The sequence below is a fragment of the Rhinoderma darwinii genome, chromosome 6 (assembly GCF_050947455.1).
Source record: "Rhinoderma darwinii isolate aRhiDar2 chromosome 6, aRhiDar2.hap1, whole genome shotgun sequence".
Lineage (NCBI taxonomy): Eukaryota > Metazoa > Chordata > Amphibia > Anura > Rhinodermatidae > Rhinoderma > Rhinoderma darwinii.
In genome coordinates, this window is record NC_134692.1 from 109990442 (window position 1) to 110010853 (window position 20412).

General features: G+C 43.7%; 1 protein-coding gene across 1 annotated transcript in view; it reads left to right on the forward strand.

The window, feature by feature from the left end:
- CIITA (class II major histocompatibility complex transactivator) overlaps positions 1-20412 on the forward strand; it is a 69091-nt gene that overhangs the window by 23081 nt on the left and 25598 nt on the right. Inside the window, exons 13-14 of the mRNA XM_075831336.1 lie at positions 8694-8867; positions 9411-9479. Coding sequence (XP_075687451.1) covers positions 8694-8867; positions 9411-9479 — 243 coding nt within the window. The remainder of the gene's footprint in view (positions 1-8693; positions 8868-9410; positions 9480-20412) is intronic.

The window sequence follows — 20412 nt, forward strand, 5'->3', positions numbered from 1 at the left end:
AAAAGTTATTTTGTTTTTAACTAAGATCTTACATTTCAAATTACTGTACTTTTTACTAATAGCATTTAAAGTATACTTCCGATTTTCAAGTTCACAATTTCTTAAAAAGTCAGATGTGTTGAGGGACTGCAGGGAATTTCTTTACCTCATGACCTCCCTTCTCTAGCTGCAAAATTTTGCTTTTGGTATAAGTGATTGGACTAATGAAAGTATATTAGGTTATTGTAGAGTGCAGCATTTTCATGTTTCTGTTTTCACTACAACTATATACATCTCATAGTTCATTTCTGATTGTACTCTACTGCTTCATGTGTGAATTGTATGTATACAGTGCTGTGCAAAAGTTTTACGCAGTTGTGGAAAAATGCTGCAATGCAAGAATGCTTTCAAAAATAGGAGTATTAATAGTTTTTTTTATCAATTAACAAAATGCAAAGTGAATAAACAGAGGAGAAATCTAAATCAAATCAATATTTGGTGTGACCACCCTTTGCCTTCAAAGCAGCATCAATTCTTTTAGGTACACTTGCACACAGTTTTTGAAGGAACTCGGCAGGGAGGTTGTTACAAACATCTTGGATAACTAACCACAGATCTTCTGTGGGACATAGGCTTTCTCAAATCCTTCTGACTCTTCATGACATTCCAGACAGACTCGATGATGTTGAGATCAGAGATCTGTGGAGGCCACATCATCACTTTTAGGGCTCCTTGTTCTCATTTACGTTGAAGATAGTTCTTAATGACATTGACTGTATGTTTGGGGTCGTTGTCCTGTTGCAGAATAAATTCAGAGCCAATCAGACGTCTCCCTGATGGTATTGCATGATGGATAAGTATCTACCTCTATTTTTCAGCATTGAGGACACCATTAATCCTGTCCAAATCCCCAACTCCATTTGCTGAAATTCAGCCTCAAACTTGCAAGAAACCTCTTTCATGCTTCACTGTTGCCTGCAGACAATCATTATTGTACGGCTCTCCAGCCCTTCAGAGAACAAACTGCCTTCTGTTACAGCCAAGTATTTCAAATTTTAACTAGGCATGGCTTTTTGGCTACAATTCTTCTATTTAGACCACTCCTGGCCAGACTTCTCCGAACAGTAGCTGGATGTACCTGTGTTCCACTGGTTTCTGCTAGTTCTGAGCTGATGGCACTGCTGGACATCTGATTTTGAAGGGAAGTAACATGATGTGTCTTTGATCTGCTGCACTAAGTTTCTCTGGCCGACCTCTGCGTCTACAGTCCTCAACGTTGGGCGTTTTATTGTGCGTCTTCAAAAGGGCTTGAACAGCACATCTTGAAACCCCAGCCTGCTTTGGAATCTTTGCCTGGGAGAGACCTTGCTGATGCAGTGTAATTACCTTGTGTCTTGCTGCTGTGCTCAGTCATGCCATAGTGGACCTGTGGCTTGAATCTGTCTTCCACAACCTCACCTTTGTAGCAGAGTTTGGCACTTCCACACCCAGTTTTAAGCCTCCTACACAGTTGTTTCTGTTACAGTTAATGAATGTTTTTAACCTACATATGAAAATGATTATCATTATCACCTGTAAATCGTCAATCATACACCTGACTATAATCCTACAAAATGTGCAAGTATACCTATAAGAATTGATGCTGTTTTGAAAGCAAAGGGTGGTCATACAGAATTTGATTTGATTTAGATTTCTCTTCTGTTCATCCACTTTGCGTTTTGTTAATTGTTAAAAAAACTATTATCACTTCTTCTGTTTTTGAAAGCATTCTTACCTTGCAGCATTTTTCCTGAACAGCCTAAAACATTTGCTGTTAGGGATCTGCCAGGTACTTCATCTAGCTACACTCCTGGGATTAATCAATCCACACCTGAGGCCAGACCTGTTCGACTGACACCTTCTCCCACCAACCAGGGTGGCAGGCTCAGGAGTGGGAGAGCCTATCGCGGCCTGGTCTCTCGGAGTTAGCTCCGCCCCCTGCCCTTTATTACCTGCCCTGTGCTCTCCCTCAGTGCTTGTAATTCTTTTGGATTCCTGGCCCCACTGCTGCTTGCTCCAGCCTGCTTCTGCCGTGCTTCTGCCTTGCTGCAGTTCTGCTTGACCTGCTTTGCTTGCCCTGGCTTGCTTCTGTCTCCGTGTCCGCTCGGGTGTACTCACTTCGTCCTGGTCCTGACTGTTCGTTCGCCGCCCCGTTTCCTCGTGGCATTCCGTGGCTACTGCCCCTTCCCTTGCGTGTTCCCTGTTTGTCTTCCTGTGCACTTAGCCAGCGTAGGGACCGCCGCCCAGTTGTACCTCGTCGCCTAGGGCGGGTCGTTGCAAGTAGGCAGGGACAGGGCGGTGGGTAGATTAGGGCTCACTTTCCCTTCACCTCCTTCCTGCCATTACATAATTACAAGCCCTTACCTAGTCTACCATTTCTCCTACGCTGACGCTATCATGGACCCCCTTGAGACCCTGACCCAGCAGATGCAGGGCCTCTCCCTACAGGTCCAGGCCCTGGCCCAAAGGGTCAATCAGGGTGACGCTGCTTTAGTAGTACCCCTCACCTCACCTCTAGAACCCGACCTCAAGTTACCTGACCGGTTTTCAGGGGACCGTAAGACGTTTCTCTCCTTCCGGGAGAGTTGCAGACTGTATTTCCGCCTAAAGCCCCACTCCTCAGGTTCCGAGAACCAGCGGGTGGGTATCATCATATCCCGACTCCAGGAAGGGCCCCAAGAGTGGGCCTTCTCCTTGGCTCCTGACGCCCCTGAACTTTTCTCTGTTGATCGTTTTTTCTCTGCCCTCGGACTCATTTACGACGAGACTGACAGGACTGCTTTAGCCGAGAGTCAGCTGGTGACCTTACGTCAGGGTAGAAGACCGGTTGAGGAATACTGTTCTGATTTTAGGAAGTGGTGCGTAGCTTCTCAGTGGAACGATCCGGCCCTAAGGTGCCAGTTTAGGTTAGGATTATCTGACGCCCTGAAGGATCTGCTGGTTAGCTACCCCTCGCCTGACTCCCTTGACCAGGTTATGGCCCTAGCAGTACGACTTGACCGACGTCTCAGGGAACGTCAGCTAGAACGCTTCAGTGTGCTCCCCTCTGACTTTTCTGCGATTCCCCCCGAGGTCCCGTCTCCTCGCCCCTCCACGGAGGACTCGGAGGTACCTATGCAACTCGGGGCCTCCATGTCCCCTCGACAACGTAGGGAGTTTCGCAGAATGAATGGTCTCTGCTTCTACTGTGGGGACGACAAGCATCTACTGAACACCTGTCCCAGGCGCAAGAATAAGAAGCCGGAAAACTTCCGCGCCTAAGTGATCATCGGGGAGGTCACTTGGGCGCACAGGTATTTCCCGTTAATGTGAAACGCAATAAAATTTTGCTTCCCTTTCAGGTCTCGTTTGCTGGCCGGTCTGCCACGGGCAGTGCTTTCGTGGATTCTGGCTCATCTGCTAATATCATGTCTGTGGAATTTGCTATGTCTCTAAAGATGCCTTGTATTGATTTACCTTATCCTATCCCTGTAGTAGGAATCGACTCAACACCCCTTGCTAATGGTTATTTTACTCAGCATACTCCTGTTTTTGAACTCCTGGTTGGCTCCATGCATTTGGAGCAGTGCTCTGTACTGGTGATGCAGGGATTATCGTCTGATCTGGTTTTAGGCCTTCCCTGGTTGCAGTTGCATAATCCCACATTTGATTGGAATACTGGGGATCTCACCAAATGGGGTAATGAATGTCTGATGTCATGTCTTTCTGTTAACTCTATTTCTCCCCGGGAGGAGGTAAACACACTTCCTGAGTTTGTTCAGGACTTCGCCGATGTGTTTTCTAAGGAGGCCTCCGAGGTGTTGCCCCCCCATAGAGATTACGATTGCGCTATCGATTTGGTGCCTGGTGCCAAGCTTCCTAAGGGTAGGATATTTAATCTTTCATGTCCTGAACGTGAAGCGATGAGGGTGTATATCCAAGAATGCCTGGCCAAGGGTTTCATTCGCCCCTCGACTTCTCCTGTAGGTGCTGGCTTCTTCTTCGTGGGGAAGAAGGATGGTGGTCTTAGGCCGTGCATTGATTATCGTAACCTGAATAAGGTCACCGTAAGGAACCAGTACCCACTTCCTTTGATTCCGGATCTTTTTAATCAGGTTCAGGGAGCCCAATGGTTTTCTAAGTTCGATCTACGGGGGGCATATAACCTTATCCGCATCAAAGAGGGGGATGAGTGGAAAACTGCGTTCAACACACCCGAGGGTCATTTCGAATACCTGGTCATGCCCTTTGGGTTGTGTAATGCCCCTGCTGTCTTCCAGAATTTTATTAATGAAATCCTGAGAGAGTACCTGGGTAATTTTCTTGTTGTGTACCTTGATGACATACTGGTGTTTTCCAAGGACTGGTCCTCCCACGTGGAGCATGTCAGGAAGGTGCTCCAGGTCCTTCGGGAGAATAATCTGTTTGCTAAGACTGAAAAATGTGTCTTTGGGGTACAGGAGATACCATTTTTAGGGCAAATCCTCACTCCTCATGAATTCCGCATGGACCCTGCCAAGGTTCAAGCTGTGGCGGAATGGGTCCAACCTGCCTCCCTTAAGGCGTTACAGTGTTTTTTAGGGTTCGCCAACTATTACAGGAGATTTATTGCCAACTTCTCGGTCGTCGCTAAGCCTCTTACGGACCTTACCCGCAAGGGTGCCGATGTCCTCCATTGGCCCCCTGAGGCCGTCCAGGCCTTTGAGACTCTCAAGAAGTGCTTTATCTCGGCCCCCGTGCTGATTCAGCCCAACCAAGAGGAGCCATTTATTGTGGAGGTTGACGCTTCCGAGGTGGGAGTGGGGGCCGTCCTGTCCCAGGGTACCAGCTCCCTCACCCATCTCCGCCCCTGTGCTTACTTCTCTAGGAAGTTTTCGCCCACGGAGAGTAACTATGATATTGGCAACCGCGAACTTCTAGCCATTAAATGGGCTTTTGAGGAGTGGCGGCACTTCCTGGAGGGGGCCAGACACCAGGTAACGGTCCTTACGGATCACAAGAATCTGGTTTTCCTAGAATCGGCCCGGAGGCTTAATCCTAGACAAGCTCGGTGGGCACTATTCTTTACCAGATTTAATTTCTTGGTTACCTATAGGGCTGGGTCCAAGAATATTAAGGCTGACGCTCTGTCACGTAGTTTCATGGCCAATCCTCCTTCCGAGAAGGATCCCGCTTGTATTTTACCCCCTGGTATAATCGTCTCTGCCACGGATTCTGATTTAGCTTCTGATATCGCGGCTGATCAGGGTGCAGCTCCCGGGAACGTCCCTGGGGACAAACTGTTTGTTCCCCTGCAATACCGGCTGAGGGTACTCAGGGAAAACCATGACTCCGCTCTATCCGGTCATCCTGGCATCTTGGGCACCAAACACCTCATTACCAGAAACTATTGGTGGCCTGGGTTGCCTAAAGATGTTAGGGCTTACGTCGCCGCTTGTGAGGTTTGCGCTAGGTCCAAAACCCCTAGGTCCCGACCTGCGGGCCTACTACGTTCCTTGCCCATTCCCCAGAGACCTTGGACCCATATCTCCATGGATTTTATCACCGATTTGCCTCCATCTCAGGGCAAGTCGGTGGTGTGGGTGGTAGTCGACCGCTTCAGCAAGATGTGCCACTTTGTGCCCCTTAAGAAGCTACCTAACGCCAAGACGTTAGCTTCTTTGTTTGTGAAACACATCCTGCGTCTCCATGGGGCCCCAGTCAATATCGTTTCTGACAGAGGGGTACAATTTGTTTCCTTATTTTGGAGAGCTTTTTGTAAAAAGTTGGAGATTGATCTGTCCTTCTCCTCCGCCTTCCATCCCGAAACCAATGGCCAAACGGAAAGGACCAACCAATCCCTGGAACAATATTTAAGGTGTTTCATCTCTGACTGTCAATTCGATTGGGTCTCATTCCTTCCCCTTGCTGAATTTTCCCTGAATAACCGGGTCAGTAACTCGTCAGGGGTCTCCCCGTTTTTCTGTAATTTCGGGTTTAACCCTAGGTTCTCCTCCGTCTCCCCTGGTTGTTCCAATAATCCTGAGGTAGAGGAGGTTCATCGGGAACTGTGCACTGTCTGGGCCCAGGTTCAGAAGAACCTAGAGGCGTCCCAGAGCGCACAAAAGATTCAGGCGGATAGTAGACGTTCTGCTAACCCCCGGTTTGTCGTCGGGGATTTGGTCTGGTTGTCGTCCAGGAACTTGCGCCTTAAGGTCCCGTCCAGGAAGTTTGCTCCCCGATTTATTGGACCTTATAAGATCATTGAAGTCCTCAACCCTGTATCCTTCCGTCTGGAGCTCCCCCCATCCTTTCGCATACATGACGTCTTCCATGCCTCCCTCCTTAAACGCTGCTCCCTGTCCTGGTCCCCCTCGAGGATACCTCCTGTTCCCGTTCTCACCCCTGAGGGGGTGGAATTCGAGGTGGCCAAGATTATGGACAGTAGGATGGTCCAGGGCTCCCTCCAGTACCTGGTCCATTGGAGAGGATACGGGCCGGAGGAGAGGACTTGGGTACCTGCCCGTGATGTTCACGCTGGGGTATTGATCAGGAGGTTCCACCTCCTCTTCCCCACTAAACCGGGTCCCCTTAGTAAGGGTCCGGTGGCCCCTCATAAAAGGGGGAGTACTGTTAGGGATCTGCCAGGTACTTCATCTAGCTACACTCCTGGGATTAATCAATCCACACCTGAGGCCAGACCTGTTCGACTGACACCTTCTCCCACCAACCAGGGTGGCAGGCTCAGGAGTGGGAGAGCCTATCGCGGCCTGGTCTCTCGGAGTTAGCTCCGCCCCCTGCCCTTTATTACCTGCCCTGTGCTCTCCCTCAGTGCTTGTAATTCTTTTGGATTCCTGGCCCCACTGCTGCTTGCTCCAGCCTGCTTCTGCCGTGCTTCTGCCTTGCTGCAGTTCTGCTTGACCTGCTTTGCTTGCCCTGGCTTGCTTCTGTCTCCGTGTCCGCTCGGGTGTACTCACTTCGTCCTGGTCCTGACTGTTCGTTCGCCGCCCCGTTTCCTCGTGGCGTTCCGTGGCTACTGCCCCTTCCCTTGCGTGTTCCCTGTTTGTCTTCCTGTGCACTTAGCCAGCGTAGGGACCGCCGCCCAGTTGTACCTCGTCGCCTAGGGCGGGTCGTTGCAAGTAGGCAGGGACAGGGCGGTGGGTAGATTAGGGCTCACTTTCCCTTCACCTCCTTCCTGCCATTACATTTGCACAGTACTGTACACAAACTTCTTCACGTCTCCTAGAGCTGATTTGTATATGGCATTGCATCTCCAGTTTTTGTGCTGTTTTGTTTGGAAATAATAAGACTGAGAAATAAGGGTTATAGATAATAAAATGATGTTGCTGGTGTCCTGTATTGGGCGACGAACCTAGAATTGCCACAGGCTTCCATTACTAAATACTTGACATAATACATGACACTAATGGATACCAGAGGCTGTACAATTCCACAATTTAGGTTTTCTGTATATCTATAGATAAAGTAGGCAACTGCCCTTTAATCAATTACAATTTAAATTATACTGTAGTAGAAGAGTCACACTAGGTGTACACCACCAATGATAATGTCAAAATATACTAAGGGAAAGGGGGAAGGGGGAAAAGTGTGTGACTGAAAGAGATAATGACAAATAAAAATAAAAAAGTTTTATTATTAATGTTGATTAAGATCCAATGTATTATGAGGAGCCCCGTATATCTGTTGTGCCCCCTACCCTTTAAATCTGTACAGAAAATTTAGAAGCTGTCTAATCAGTTCCTGTATATAAAGTAGACTGCACAAGTGCTATTGTATGAATAGTGGTCTATTATATAAACACGGGTGCTATGTGAGTACAAAGCCTATGTCATGTTAACTGTTTATATAGATTGCTAAGTCCGGTGCTGAATCATGCATAGTGGACGTACGACTGGTGTCTGCTATGAAACCAGGTCTCTTCACCGGGCTGTAAAATAAAGCCCAGCAGTGGAGAGGCCCCACTGAACAGTGATAGGATGCACCGCAATCACAAGTGTCGTCCGTGTTCGGACCTGCATAGGAACAAGCAGTTGACGTACCTCGCGACAGATGACAACTAGCTCACCGCCCGCAGTGTTGTGAGAAGGTGGCCAGAAAACAGTTAGGAGAGAACCGGAAGAACTCTGGTAAGAGATGACCTAAATGCCGTCAGCCATGCTCCACGGAACCTCCGTGCAGCGGACGTGGAAAACGGTGAGTTCATGTGCCAGTGTTTATATAATAGACCACTATTCATACAATAGCACTTGTGCAGTCTACTTTATATACAGGAACTGATTAGACAGTCTCTAAATTTTCTGTACAGAGTTAAAGGGTAGGGGGCACAACAGATATACGGGGCTCCTCATAAAACGGGTTCTTGTTATACACGGACGTATCGGTCCAGAGTACAGAAATAGGGGACATCTGCACTCCTCGGTTACAATACATTGGATCTTAATCAACATTAATAATAAAACTTTTTTATTTTTATTTGTCATTATCTCTTTAAGTTACACACTTTCACCCCTTCCCCCTTTCCTTTAGTATATTTTGAGGTTTTCTGTATAGCAGTAAGCACCAAACTGAGACATATGTGCCACTTACTTACCAGTCTCAATTTTGCACTTTATATGCACTTGAGCTTTGTATATACCACTAGGAACGATAGCAAGAAATTACATTTATCAAACTTCTGTTTTATGTTTTGTCTACAGAGCCTCCCTGAGTGATACGGTTAACCTTTGGAAGCTGTTGCTAGCTGATGGACAGAATATACTACTTAAGAAGTGCGTCAGGAAATTCACGTTAGAACCTTTCAAAGTTGAAAGCCTTAAAGATGTCACTGATCTGATAACCCTTGTAGACATTCAGAATGACATTTGTAACTGGTAAGAATTTCTATTAGGCTGTGTTCCGTTATTACAGGAGCCATGATGGATCTGTTGTGTAACGGATCCTAACGAATTCTTTTTGACTTATATGGGGGTCTATTTTTACAATCAAATGTAGCACGGCAGACTATTCGATTTAAAAAAGCAGCTAAAACTTGATAAACAAAGAGTTCATTGTTCCTGCTGTTAATGTTTATTCACTGTTAACGGTGTCCTACATCATTCCAGACCAGTGGAGCTGTCAGTCAACTGCAGAGGGGAGGGGATGGGATACTGCTCAGGATGCAGGACACTTACCAGTTTGGTGGACACTTGCAAGCTGATTTGGATATGTTACATAGGCGATTATGCAAGAACTAGGATCATAAACATAGATATGTTACCACTGCTTTTCACTTAAGCTAACTAGCGCTGGTAGTGGTAGTGGTTGGGGGTGGGGTGGGGGGGGGGGTAAAAACTGCTGACAGACTCCTTTCAAACTATAGTGCCATTAGGAAATCCTTCACTTTCTAATGGTGCACCGATTACATTTATTTCCAGCTCTCCAGATTCATCACTTGATATTAAAGAAGTTCCTGCTGTGAAAAATCTGAAGAGCGTCATATTTGGGTAAGTCGGTGAAATGATTCAAGGACATCTGGTATATTACATTATATAAATAGTGCCACTGTATGTGGGATGGCTAATATTACTCATGAACTTTATTAACTGCAACGAATGACAACAGCAAATAGTAAATATCCTTATTATTTGCAGTTTTTTTCAGATCTGTGTAATGCTCAAGTTAATGGCTAACCACCTGAAGCAAACCATTTTCCCCATAAATTTGGATTTGGTTGTATATTTACAGATAGTAAAACATTAGCTGGAATTCACTGCCCAGGGTCTCCACATGACTGCCCTGCTGTGTGCGGAATGATGTCATATTCAGAACACAGGAGGAGAGACAGCGCTTTGAATTTCTGTCTCCACATTTATCACTTATCCACAGGATAGGGGATAAATGTCAGATCGCTAGAACATGGGGTCCCGAGCACTCGTTCCTCCTAATGGCACCTCCTGGAGGAGGGACTTAAATGGAGTGGCGATCGACCATGCGACCCGCTGCTCCATTCAATGTGTACGGGGCTGACAGGAACAACCGAGCGCTGCACTTCGTTAGTCCCATAGATTTTCAATATAGCAGCACCAAACATTTAAGGTACTCCTCACTGCGAACGTTTAGTGCAGAGGAATGGGGGGCTCCGGACCCTTAAGGCCCTTTTATACCGGCCAATTATCGGGCAAATGAGCGTTCACAGAAACAGGGCAACGAAGAGCCGATGAAGGAGCAAACGCTCGTTCATCAGCTGATTGCATCGTTTTAAATGCCTAAACTATTATCGTTGTCGGCAGCCCATCTCCTTGTGTAAATAGGGAGATGTGCTGTCGACATGATAAAAATGGTATGGGGACTAGCGATCGGAGTAACGAGCGCCTGTTCCCATACTAGCTCGCTGTGAAAAGAGCAAACGAGCACCGATCATTGAGCTGTCTCGTTGATCGGCGCTTGTTTACACAGCCCACGTCGGGCCGTGTAATACCAGCTTTAGGGCCCTTTTACACTGGCCAATTATCAGGCAAACGAGCATTCACAGAATGCTCGTTCCCGATAATTGCCCTGTATAAACAGGGCAACGATCTTGGCTGATTGCATCATTTTAAATGCCTAAACTTATGGTTGTCAGCAGCACATCTCCTTGTGTAAACAGGGAGATGCGCTGCCAACATAATAAAAATGTATGGGGACAAGCGGTCGGAGTAACGAGCGCTCGTCCCCATACTAGTTCCTTGTGAAAGGAGCAAACGACCGCAGATCGACATGCTGTGTCGTTGATCGGCGCTTGTTTGCATGGCCTACGTTGGGCCGTGTAATATCACTTTTATACTAGGGATCGGTGTGTCGTGGCCCCAGCAATCAGACATTTATCCATTAATCTGTGTATCTTGGGATAATCCCTTTAATCATTGTTCTCAGTCATGAGAGGAGACTTTAACAACAGTCATGTGTCACTTATGTAGGACTAGGGGGCTGAACAAGGGCAAATGCAGGATTTTCAGGGGGGCGTTTCAAAGTGCATTGGTCCAGAGTAGCAGAGTACTCTCCTGTAAAAGACACATGAAAACCCATCTGGAGTTTGCAAAAAAACACCTAAAGGACTCTAATACTATAAGAAACAACAACCTGTGGTCTGATAAAAACAAGATTGAAATTATTGGCCTCAATTCTCAGCAACATTTTCTAGGGAAAACCAGGCACTGCTCATCACCTACCAAATACCATCCCTACAGTGAATCATGGCGGTGCCAGCATCATGCTGTGGGGGTGATTTTCAGCGTCTGGGACAGGGAGACTGGTCAGGGTTGTGGGACAAATGAATGGAGCAAAATACAGACATATTCTTAAAGTGTAGCTAAACGTTTGACAAACTTCTGACTTGTGATAGTGACATGTCAGAAGTTTGGATTGGTGGAGGTCCGAGCTAAAACTAAGCAGCTGAAGCGCTCGTGTGAGCGCCCAGCCGCTTCGTGTCTGTTCGTCTTTTTCCGGAAATAAATGTATCAGTGTACGGACACAATATAAAGTCTATAAGCCCGTACTTCGATACATTGGCTTTCCGGAAAAAGCCGAACAGACACGAAGCGGCTGAGCGCTCACACGAGTGCTTCAGCTGCTTCATTCTTGCGATTGGTGGGGTTTTCAGTGCTCGGACCCCCACCAATCCAAACTTATGACATGTCACTATGACATGAGAAAAAGGATTTTTGTAGCAGCACTAATCCCGAGTATGATGCGGTGCACGCTGTCAAGCCAGGCAAACCCACTCCGGCATGATGTAAATTTCAAAGAAGTAGTAGGACAACAGCACACGTCTTCAAATCATCAAAGTGGTTTTATTGTCAAGACATCCACAAACGACATGTCATAAGTTTATCAAACGTTTAGCTACACTTTAATAAAAATCTGATCCAGAGTGCTCTGGACCTCAGACTGGGTCGAAGGTTCATCTTCCAACAAGAAAATGACCCTAAGCACATAGCCAAGACAACACAGAAGTGACTTAGGGACAACTCTGTGAATGTCCTTGAGTGGCCCAGCCAGAGCCCTAACTTGAACCTGATCGAACATCTCTGGACAGACCAGAAAATAACTGTCCACCTACGCTCCCCATCCAATCTGACAGAGCTTGAGAGGATCTGCAGAGAAGAATGGCAGAAAATCCCCAAATCCAGGTGTGCAAACCTTGTGGCATCACACCCAAGAAAACTTGAGGCTGTTATTTCTGCCAAAGGTGCTTCAACTACAAGTACTCAGTAAAGGGTCTGAATACTTATGTCAATGCAATATTTTCGTTTTTCCTTTTCAATAAGTTAGCAAAGATTACTAACATTCTGTTTTCACTTTGTCATTATGGGATATTGAGTGCAGAATAATAGGGAAAAACATGAATTTTTGTTTTATTTCAGCCCAAGGCCCTTAACGTAACAAAATGTGAAAAAATGTAAAGGGTTTGAAGACTTTCCGAATGCATTGAATAGTGCAGTGATTCCCAAACTTTCTGAGACCGGCACCCAGTTATGGCCGAGACTTTTGTTTGGGACCCCTCACTACCGTACTTAGCCCCATTTCGTGGCTGATAAAAAAAAAGTCACCTATCCCTGTTCCCACGATGAGTGGAGGAGTTCCCTCTGCTCCTCCGGGTTGGGCAGTATGTGGCTTGGCACAGACAGGTGCAATGACAACACTACATCACGCCTGTCTGCGCCGAGCAGTTCACTGCTGGCAATACATAGTGAATGCCGGAGCAAGGAGCTGTCAACTCCCTGCTCCAGCATTGGATTCAACTGCATCTGCGTCCCGAGGACCCAGATACAGTTGGAACCAGGACATGCCACCATTGGGGAGATGGCCCTCTTCCCCACCATCTCAGTGGGCCCGGGCCATCAGTGAGTGGCTCACGACCCCCCAGGGGGTTGCGACCCACAGTTTTGGAAACACTGGTATAGTGTAACATAATAAAAAAAACTGTATTCCTGCAACAACCACTAGGGGGAGTTCACTACATAGGGAAATTTAAACCCCTTCCCTCCGCAGCTATTATTTGGACTTTGATTTTCGTTTCGACCTTCCAAAAGCCTTAACTTTTTTATTTTTCTGTCGATATAGCTGTATGAGGGCTTGATTTTTGCAGGTTGAGTTGTAGTTTTTCATGGCACCATTTATTGTATTATAATGTACTAGGAAACTTGAAACAAAGTCTTTGTAGGGTGGAATTGGAAAAAAACAGCTATTCCTCTATTTTTTGGGGGAATTTTATGGCGTCCACCGTTCAGTAAAAATGACATGTTAACTTTATTCTTTTCAAATATCTTTTTATTGACATTTACAAAAAAAAATAATTCTATATGGATGGTGTACATTTAAACATAGTACATAGGCATGGCACATTCAAACCATTGATAACCTCGATTAGAAATGTTTCATCGTTAATATAATTATTGAACGACTATTAAAGGACCAGCATAGCAGAGCAAATTATCTAGGACAATCTATGCAGAATTTCAGAGGACCAATGGAAAATCTCTTGTGAATCATCCCATGGACACCGTGCATAATAGAACACCAATCCAGCTGTATCAGTGAGCCAAAGAAACATAGTAACCCAGGGGAAGAAAGGAGGGAGGGGTGGGGGAAACCGAAGCGGGGGGTGCAGATAGAAGTGTTTAACGAGTATGTACCAGTATAACGTTATGCGCTCACATGTACCTGATATTAAGCCATTATATTATTCACTACTATTTCAGATCAGCAACAAAAATATGTGAGGGGTCAACTGCTCACCAAACCATAAATCTGGGATTTCTTTTTCCACCAGCCCTTCCAAAGTCTGATCTAAGAGTGATGGGTCCTAAGCTCCCAGTTCCTCCAATCTAGCAATTTGGTCAACTTTGTGCAACCGGCGTTGGAGAGATGGGGATTTCCAGTGAATTGGTATTAGTAATCGTGCTGTAGCTAGAAGTATCCGAATCAGCTTTAAAGAGTAGCTAGGTGTGCTATGCAGAATCAAGGCAAGGAGAGCTACTTCGGGAGAGGCTGGGATCTCCCCTTGTCTCAGAACTTATTTATTTGTGTAAAAATTTGTTGCCAGAACAAGAGGTCAGGACATTCCCACCAGATATGTAGGAAGGTGCCCAAATCCCTACCGCATCTCCAACACGTATCTGATGTAGTACTATACATTCGATTTAATCTGACTGGGGTCAGATACCATCTAGGAGCTCTCATCATCTTGACTACATCAGCAGTGGAGAATTTCTTATTTAAGTCTGCTTCCTAATCTGTTATGTAATACAGTGTGTCTGAGATTCCGGGTAGAGCTATCCACTTGCTAATCTTTGAAAGAAGTTTCATAGGTGTTGGAGCTTGTGTCCACAGTTCTTCGAACAAAGACATTTGTCTGTATTTCCCAGTGGGTGGGTGAAAACCGCGGATGTGTTTCATGATAAATGTGTTTTGAAGTATATTTAGCGAAGGACACTTTAAGATATTTCTCATGGCATCAGGGGATGGAAGGCACCTGTCTTGGTCCAAAAGTTCCGTAGGTGCACTTGTGCTGCGTTGGTATTGGTAAGGCGTGGTATGCTGGATCGAATGCTGGTAAACAGTCTCTTATTTGAATTAATGGAGAAGGAAAGGGCGAGCAGATAGATCTGAGATTTGAATCTTTCCAAGTTCTTAAAGTTGCCTGCATAATGATAACTGTAGATAGGGAGGTATCAGTTTTGGGGTCTGACAGAAGAAGTTGACGTAGAGGCCTTTGTGCAATTTGTTCTTCCATAGCAATCCAGTGTTTGTGTGGGGGGGGAGTAGTTGTCTGAACCAGTCAACAATTCTACTCAAGTGTACGGCAGTGTAATATTTGGTTACAGAAGGAAACCCAATTCCACCTTTGTTAGAGGGTAATTGAAGAAAAAAGAGCAAAAAACACGGCACCACCTTGTGCGGGTCAATTGGTTAGATAGGTGAGGAGGAAAAACATTACCATTCTCACCTAGGCCAATTGTATAAATCGCAAAAGTAAGTCCACATGTGCTGCTGCCAGATCCGGACCGGTTCCCGAAGGGGACCGCTTAGCAAAACGAATGAAGGGATGAAAAGAAGTGGATCATCTAAAGGCGCTGCTGCGTGGTGAAATCAACGGAATAGCAAAGAGGTATGGTCCAGGTATAAAATATCTTTTATTAGAACAAGACGTGGCTACGCGTTTCGACGCTGAACAAGCGTCTTCCTCAGGCCATGTACACATTAGACTTCTGACCCTTATATATCAGAATGAATTAGAATTAGCAGGAACGAAAAAACCACCAAGTCTGCCGGGGTCAGAGTGTGACCGTGATGTCACAACCGGTTCTTTTTAAAAAGCATTAAAACATAAAACCACAATCAGAAGCACATTGATAAAACAAATACAATGAATGGTTTGTTTAGAAACATAAAAACTTGATGATAGTGATACAATAGAGTGATGCGTAAAAATAGTATTGTTTAAAAGACAGATGACGAAGATACAAAGGGAAATATATTCTCATATAGAACCAATTAAAACCAATTCAAACAAACATTTTATTATAAATGATTGATAAAACTTCTGATGTTGTTGAAAAGTTAAATTGACTTTAGAATGAACGTAATTGTGAAAGGTTGCTAGGTTACACAGAGGACGCTTGAACGCGTCTCTGTGACCTAGACAACCAATTGAGCTACGGAAGCCGAGGATGTTCATAACATCAGGTGAAAAGGAGCGTGATGGACCGCGAGGACTGCAAAGGGTAAGTTGCAGAAGAGGAGCTATATTTGTATGTGTATGTATTTACCTTTTACCTTTTATTAAATGAACAGTTTGTAGGCATGTGAAACATAGTTAATAGTACACATAATTAAATGAAAAACCTTTGTATAGCACACCAGGTAATTTAAATAGATCTTGACATTTATATATGATAATCAATATGTCAAACAGGAAGATATATACAATACCTATCAAAAATAGATATGTTTGAGACTAGTTCCTTTTTTCAAAAATAATATTTGCAAAATAGCATTTTAGTCTATCGACTGATGTGTGCAAGAAGGATAATGAAAAAAACTACTTTTGTTATTATGAATGCCTAAAATTGGGATACATTAGTCCAATGTAGACTCAGAAATATAATTAAGGCCCCCTGGGTGTAGTGTTTAAGGTTACTAATCCATAATCCTTATCCCACAGACACCATTTTTAGCACTGATTGGAAAGAGTTCACGGATCAGTGCCACTCAGGCTTTTTGGAAAGGCTGCTTAATAAACGCACAGCATTAAAGGGAACCTGTCACCAGCATTTCACCTATTAAACCGACTATACCTGGTGGTAGTGGGTGAAAAATCGTTTCTATATAACCTATAATTCTCTTCTTAGTCGGCTCTGTAGCTTTAGTATTCAGCTTTTTAGTGTTCCCACACCGTATGCTAATGAGCAGAAAAGAGTCAGATCTTCTCTTGAAAAGAGTCAAATTTTCGTTTGAAAAAAGTCATATTTTCATTCCTCAAGTCTTTCCGCGTTTCTCCGGCCTCCTTACTTTTGATTGACAGCTCGTCGCCTTCCCCCAGCACACAAAATCCTGCGCTTGTGCATTGATGTCCTCTTCTGGTGTGTGCGCACAAAGGGACGCCGGATTATTACGATAAAAAGCGCAAAATGTTTGCAGACCGTTATTTACAGTCGGGGGAGGAGTTTAGGAGAGGGGATAATGGCAATGAACTTTTGATAGCAGCGGCCAGTGAGGGATAAGTGAAGTTCAATAGGTGAAATTCTGGTGACAGGTTCCCTTTAAGCAAATCACTCATTTTGGAAATCTCCGTAATTAAGGAACAACTATCATATTTTATTGATCACTGTGATTTTCACAAACTAGAGATCTCCACCAGTAACAGACTGGCCTTGTATGAAAAAGATCTCATTTTAAAAAAAGCTAAAAAATTAAAAAGTGATCGTGCAGATTATGCCCTTAATACCCTAGGAGATTGAAGATCCAATACGCTCCACACATCTAAAAAAGACAGTACCGTATCCGAATATAGTACCTTTCAAAAAAATCAATCAGTGGTTTCAGCTAATCATTCTGTACCAATGGCCTCGTCTAAATCCCGGGCCTCGCTTGATGAAGTCACTACTTACAGTAGATCTTTCAAAAATAATTCTAAATTTAGATTTAATCATAAATCCACCTATGAAAGACCATTGGCAATGACTCCCAAAATCGACACGATCAAAGGTCGCTTGACAAACACTCCTGTAAGGACAGTAATTTCCAAATCCAACTATACAAGTATAGATGATACCCCTGTCCAGCGTTCCATCACTGCACAAACTAATTCCTCACCATTAATACATGTAAATTCATATGTACCTATGAATGCATTTAAGGCATCAGACTTAGAAACTCACCTCTCTCGGCTATTTTCTACATCAGAATCAATGGAAGTTCCCCCCATTTTAGATTCTCCCACTTTTCTACTTAATGACTCCATCGAAGATAGCCTGACGTCTTTACTACAGTTGTCAGTACATAATACCCCACTTTCTCCCAATCATCCTTTATCCACTGGTTTGTTAAACAGCCCCCTTTGGAGCCAAACCACACCTCAACGGTTTACCAATGCCAACTCAAAAACAGATTTAGCTACATCTTCTTTAGATATCACTTATGCGGCAACTTCTTATTTAGGTCTTCCGTCTCAGCTGACCAGACCCCCATTAACCCCTATAGTCATCAGCAACGATGTACTAATACCATTCATTATCAGCCCAAAAGCACAAACAATTACCAACTTCTTTCCAAAAATTCAGAAAATATCCACGAAAAGAAAATTAGATACAGATACAGAGGACGGAGAGGAGGCAAAAAACGCAACAAATCATTTCCCAACACTGAATACAAAGAGAAATCGGATCAGACAATAAAACTTTTTAATCTCTCATCATACACTTTAAATATCTATGAATCAAACTTATTAAATAAAGGTTTATCTTTTTGCCCCACAGCCTCACCAGACAATTTTGAACAATTTATGGATCTCAATAGGTTCATAAGGAAGCTCACTTTAATCAGACATTTTGCCATAGAGAAACCTATCACAGCACCAACACCTATAATGGATCAATATACAACTAACCCAATTCTAACTGCTATTTCAGTGGATGTTCACTCTATGTCTGATTTTTATCCAGCCCATCATCAAGGCTCCCTCGTAGAAACCTTTTCCACCTTAGTCAGCAATGAGTTCAGGACACTAGAGAACCCACGCAATCATCCAGATAATCTCACTATACATGAAAGAAGGGCCATCAAATCACTCCAAAAAAATGGGGAAATTGTAATCCGCCCCGCAGACAAAGGGGGTGGTATTGTAATTCAAGATAAAAATAAATACTTAGAGGAAACACTGAGAATTTTAAGTGACAATACCTTTTATTGTAAATTGGCTATGAACCCACTCCCCACCTATACATGTGAATACAAAACTCTGATAGAGGCAGCTGCCCGAGATGGACTGCTCACGAAAAAAGAAAAGCGGTTTTTGTATGTTCCTTTTCCCAATATGCCCTTTTTTTTACCATCTCCCAAAAATCCATAAGTCACTTACAAATCCCCCTGGACGTCCAATTATTTTGGGTATAGGTTCACTTACTCGTAACCTTTCCCACTTTGTAGACCTGCACCTTCAACCCTTTGTACTCACTCTACCATCATATTTAAAAGATTCCACCCAATTAATTAAAGATTTATTTGATTTGAAAGTCGATCCCTCCATATCTCAAATACATTTTCTGACAGCCGATGTGACTGCACTCTACAGCAACATCCCACATGACAGAGGTTTAGAAGTAGCCAATTCATTTTTATCATCGAATATCTTAATTCCCGATAGGCAGGTCCTATTTTTAATTAACTGTATTGAATTTATTCTCCAACATAACACATTTAGCTTCAATCACAGTTTTTACAACCAAATTAAAGGCTGTGCAATGGGCACCCATTTCGCACCTGCATATGCGAACCTCTATATGGGAGCCTTCGAGGAGGAATACATCTATGGAGAACATCCTTTTAAAAACAATATTTTACTATACAAACGTTATATAGATGACCTGTTCTTTGTGTGGAAGGGAAATGAGAATGAAGCCTCCAGTTTTATTGAAATCTTAAATAATAACAATTATGATTTATCCTTCACACATACATTTCCGCCACCTCTATAGACTTTTTAGATTTGACAATCAGCTATGACACTAATATTAACAAATTCACCACTAAAACCCATTTCAAGTCTGTAGACGTCAACAGCTATATTGATTTTAAGAGCGCACATTACCGCCCCTGGCTGAAAAATGTACCCTTTGGGCAGTTTAGAAGGGTCAGAAAAAATTGTAGTACTGAGGAAAATTTCAAAAAAGAATGTAACATCCTGGAAAAAAGATTCAAAGAGAATAATTTTCCTTTGAATCTCATTAAAGGTGCACGCCGCAAAGCCATAGAGTTATCCCAAGATTCCTGTGTAAATTCAACACACAAGAAACCCGAATCTAAGGAACACAATACAAATTTCATCACCACTTATAACAAAGGGAACAAAGCGGTTAGGGCCATTCTACACAAATATTGGCATATCATAAAAAATGACCCATATCTGAAGGATATAATACCGGCCCAACCGAGCATTACGTTTAGACGCTCTCTAACTTTGAAAAATATTTTAGCTCCTAGTAGGGTTCGGAAATTGAAATTGCCCCATACGAATTTTCTGTCTAAATTAAATGGCTCCTTTAAGTGTGGTCATTCACGGTGTCTTTGTTGTAACAGCATCACCCACAAGAAATATACCTATACATTTACCGTTACTAAGGAATCATTTCCAATCAAATCATTCCTCAACTGCAGTAGCTCCTATGTGATCTATCTTATGGAGTGCTCATGTCAATTACAATATATAGGGAGGACCACACAATGCCTGCACTCCAGAATAAATAAACATCGATTTAACGTTAATACAGGTTTTCTAAAACACAGCGTTTCCCGTCACTGCGCACACGTACATAATTGCCAATTTAATAAAATGAACATTACCCCTATTGAAGACATCCATCCAGATGTTCCCAATAGGTTTAGCAAACTCAAACAGAGAGAAAACTACTGGATATTCAGACTGCAAACACTACACCCAGGGGGCCTTAATTATATTTCTGAGTCTACATTGGACTAATGTATCCCAATTTTAGGCATTCATAATAACAAAAGTAGTTTTTTTCATTATCCTTCTTGCACACATCAGTCGATAGACTAAAATGCTATTTTGCAAATATTATTTTTGAAAAAAGGAACTAGTCTCAAACATATCTATTTTTGATAGGTATTGTATATATCTTCCTGTTTGACATATTGATTATCATATATAAATGTCAA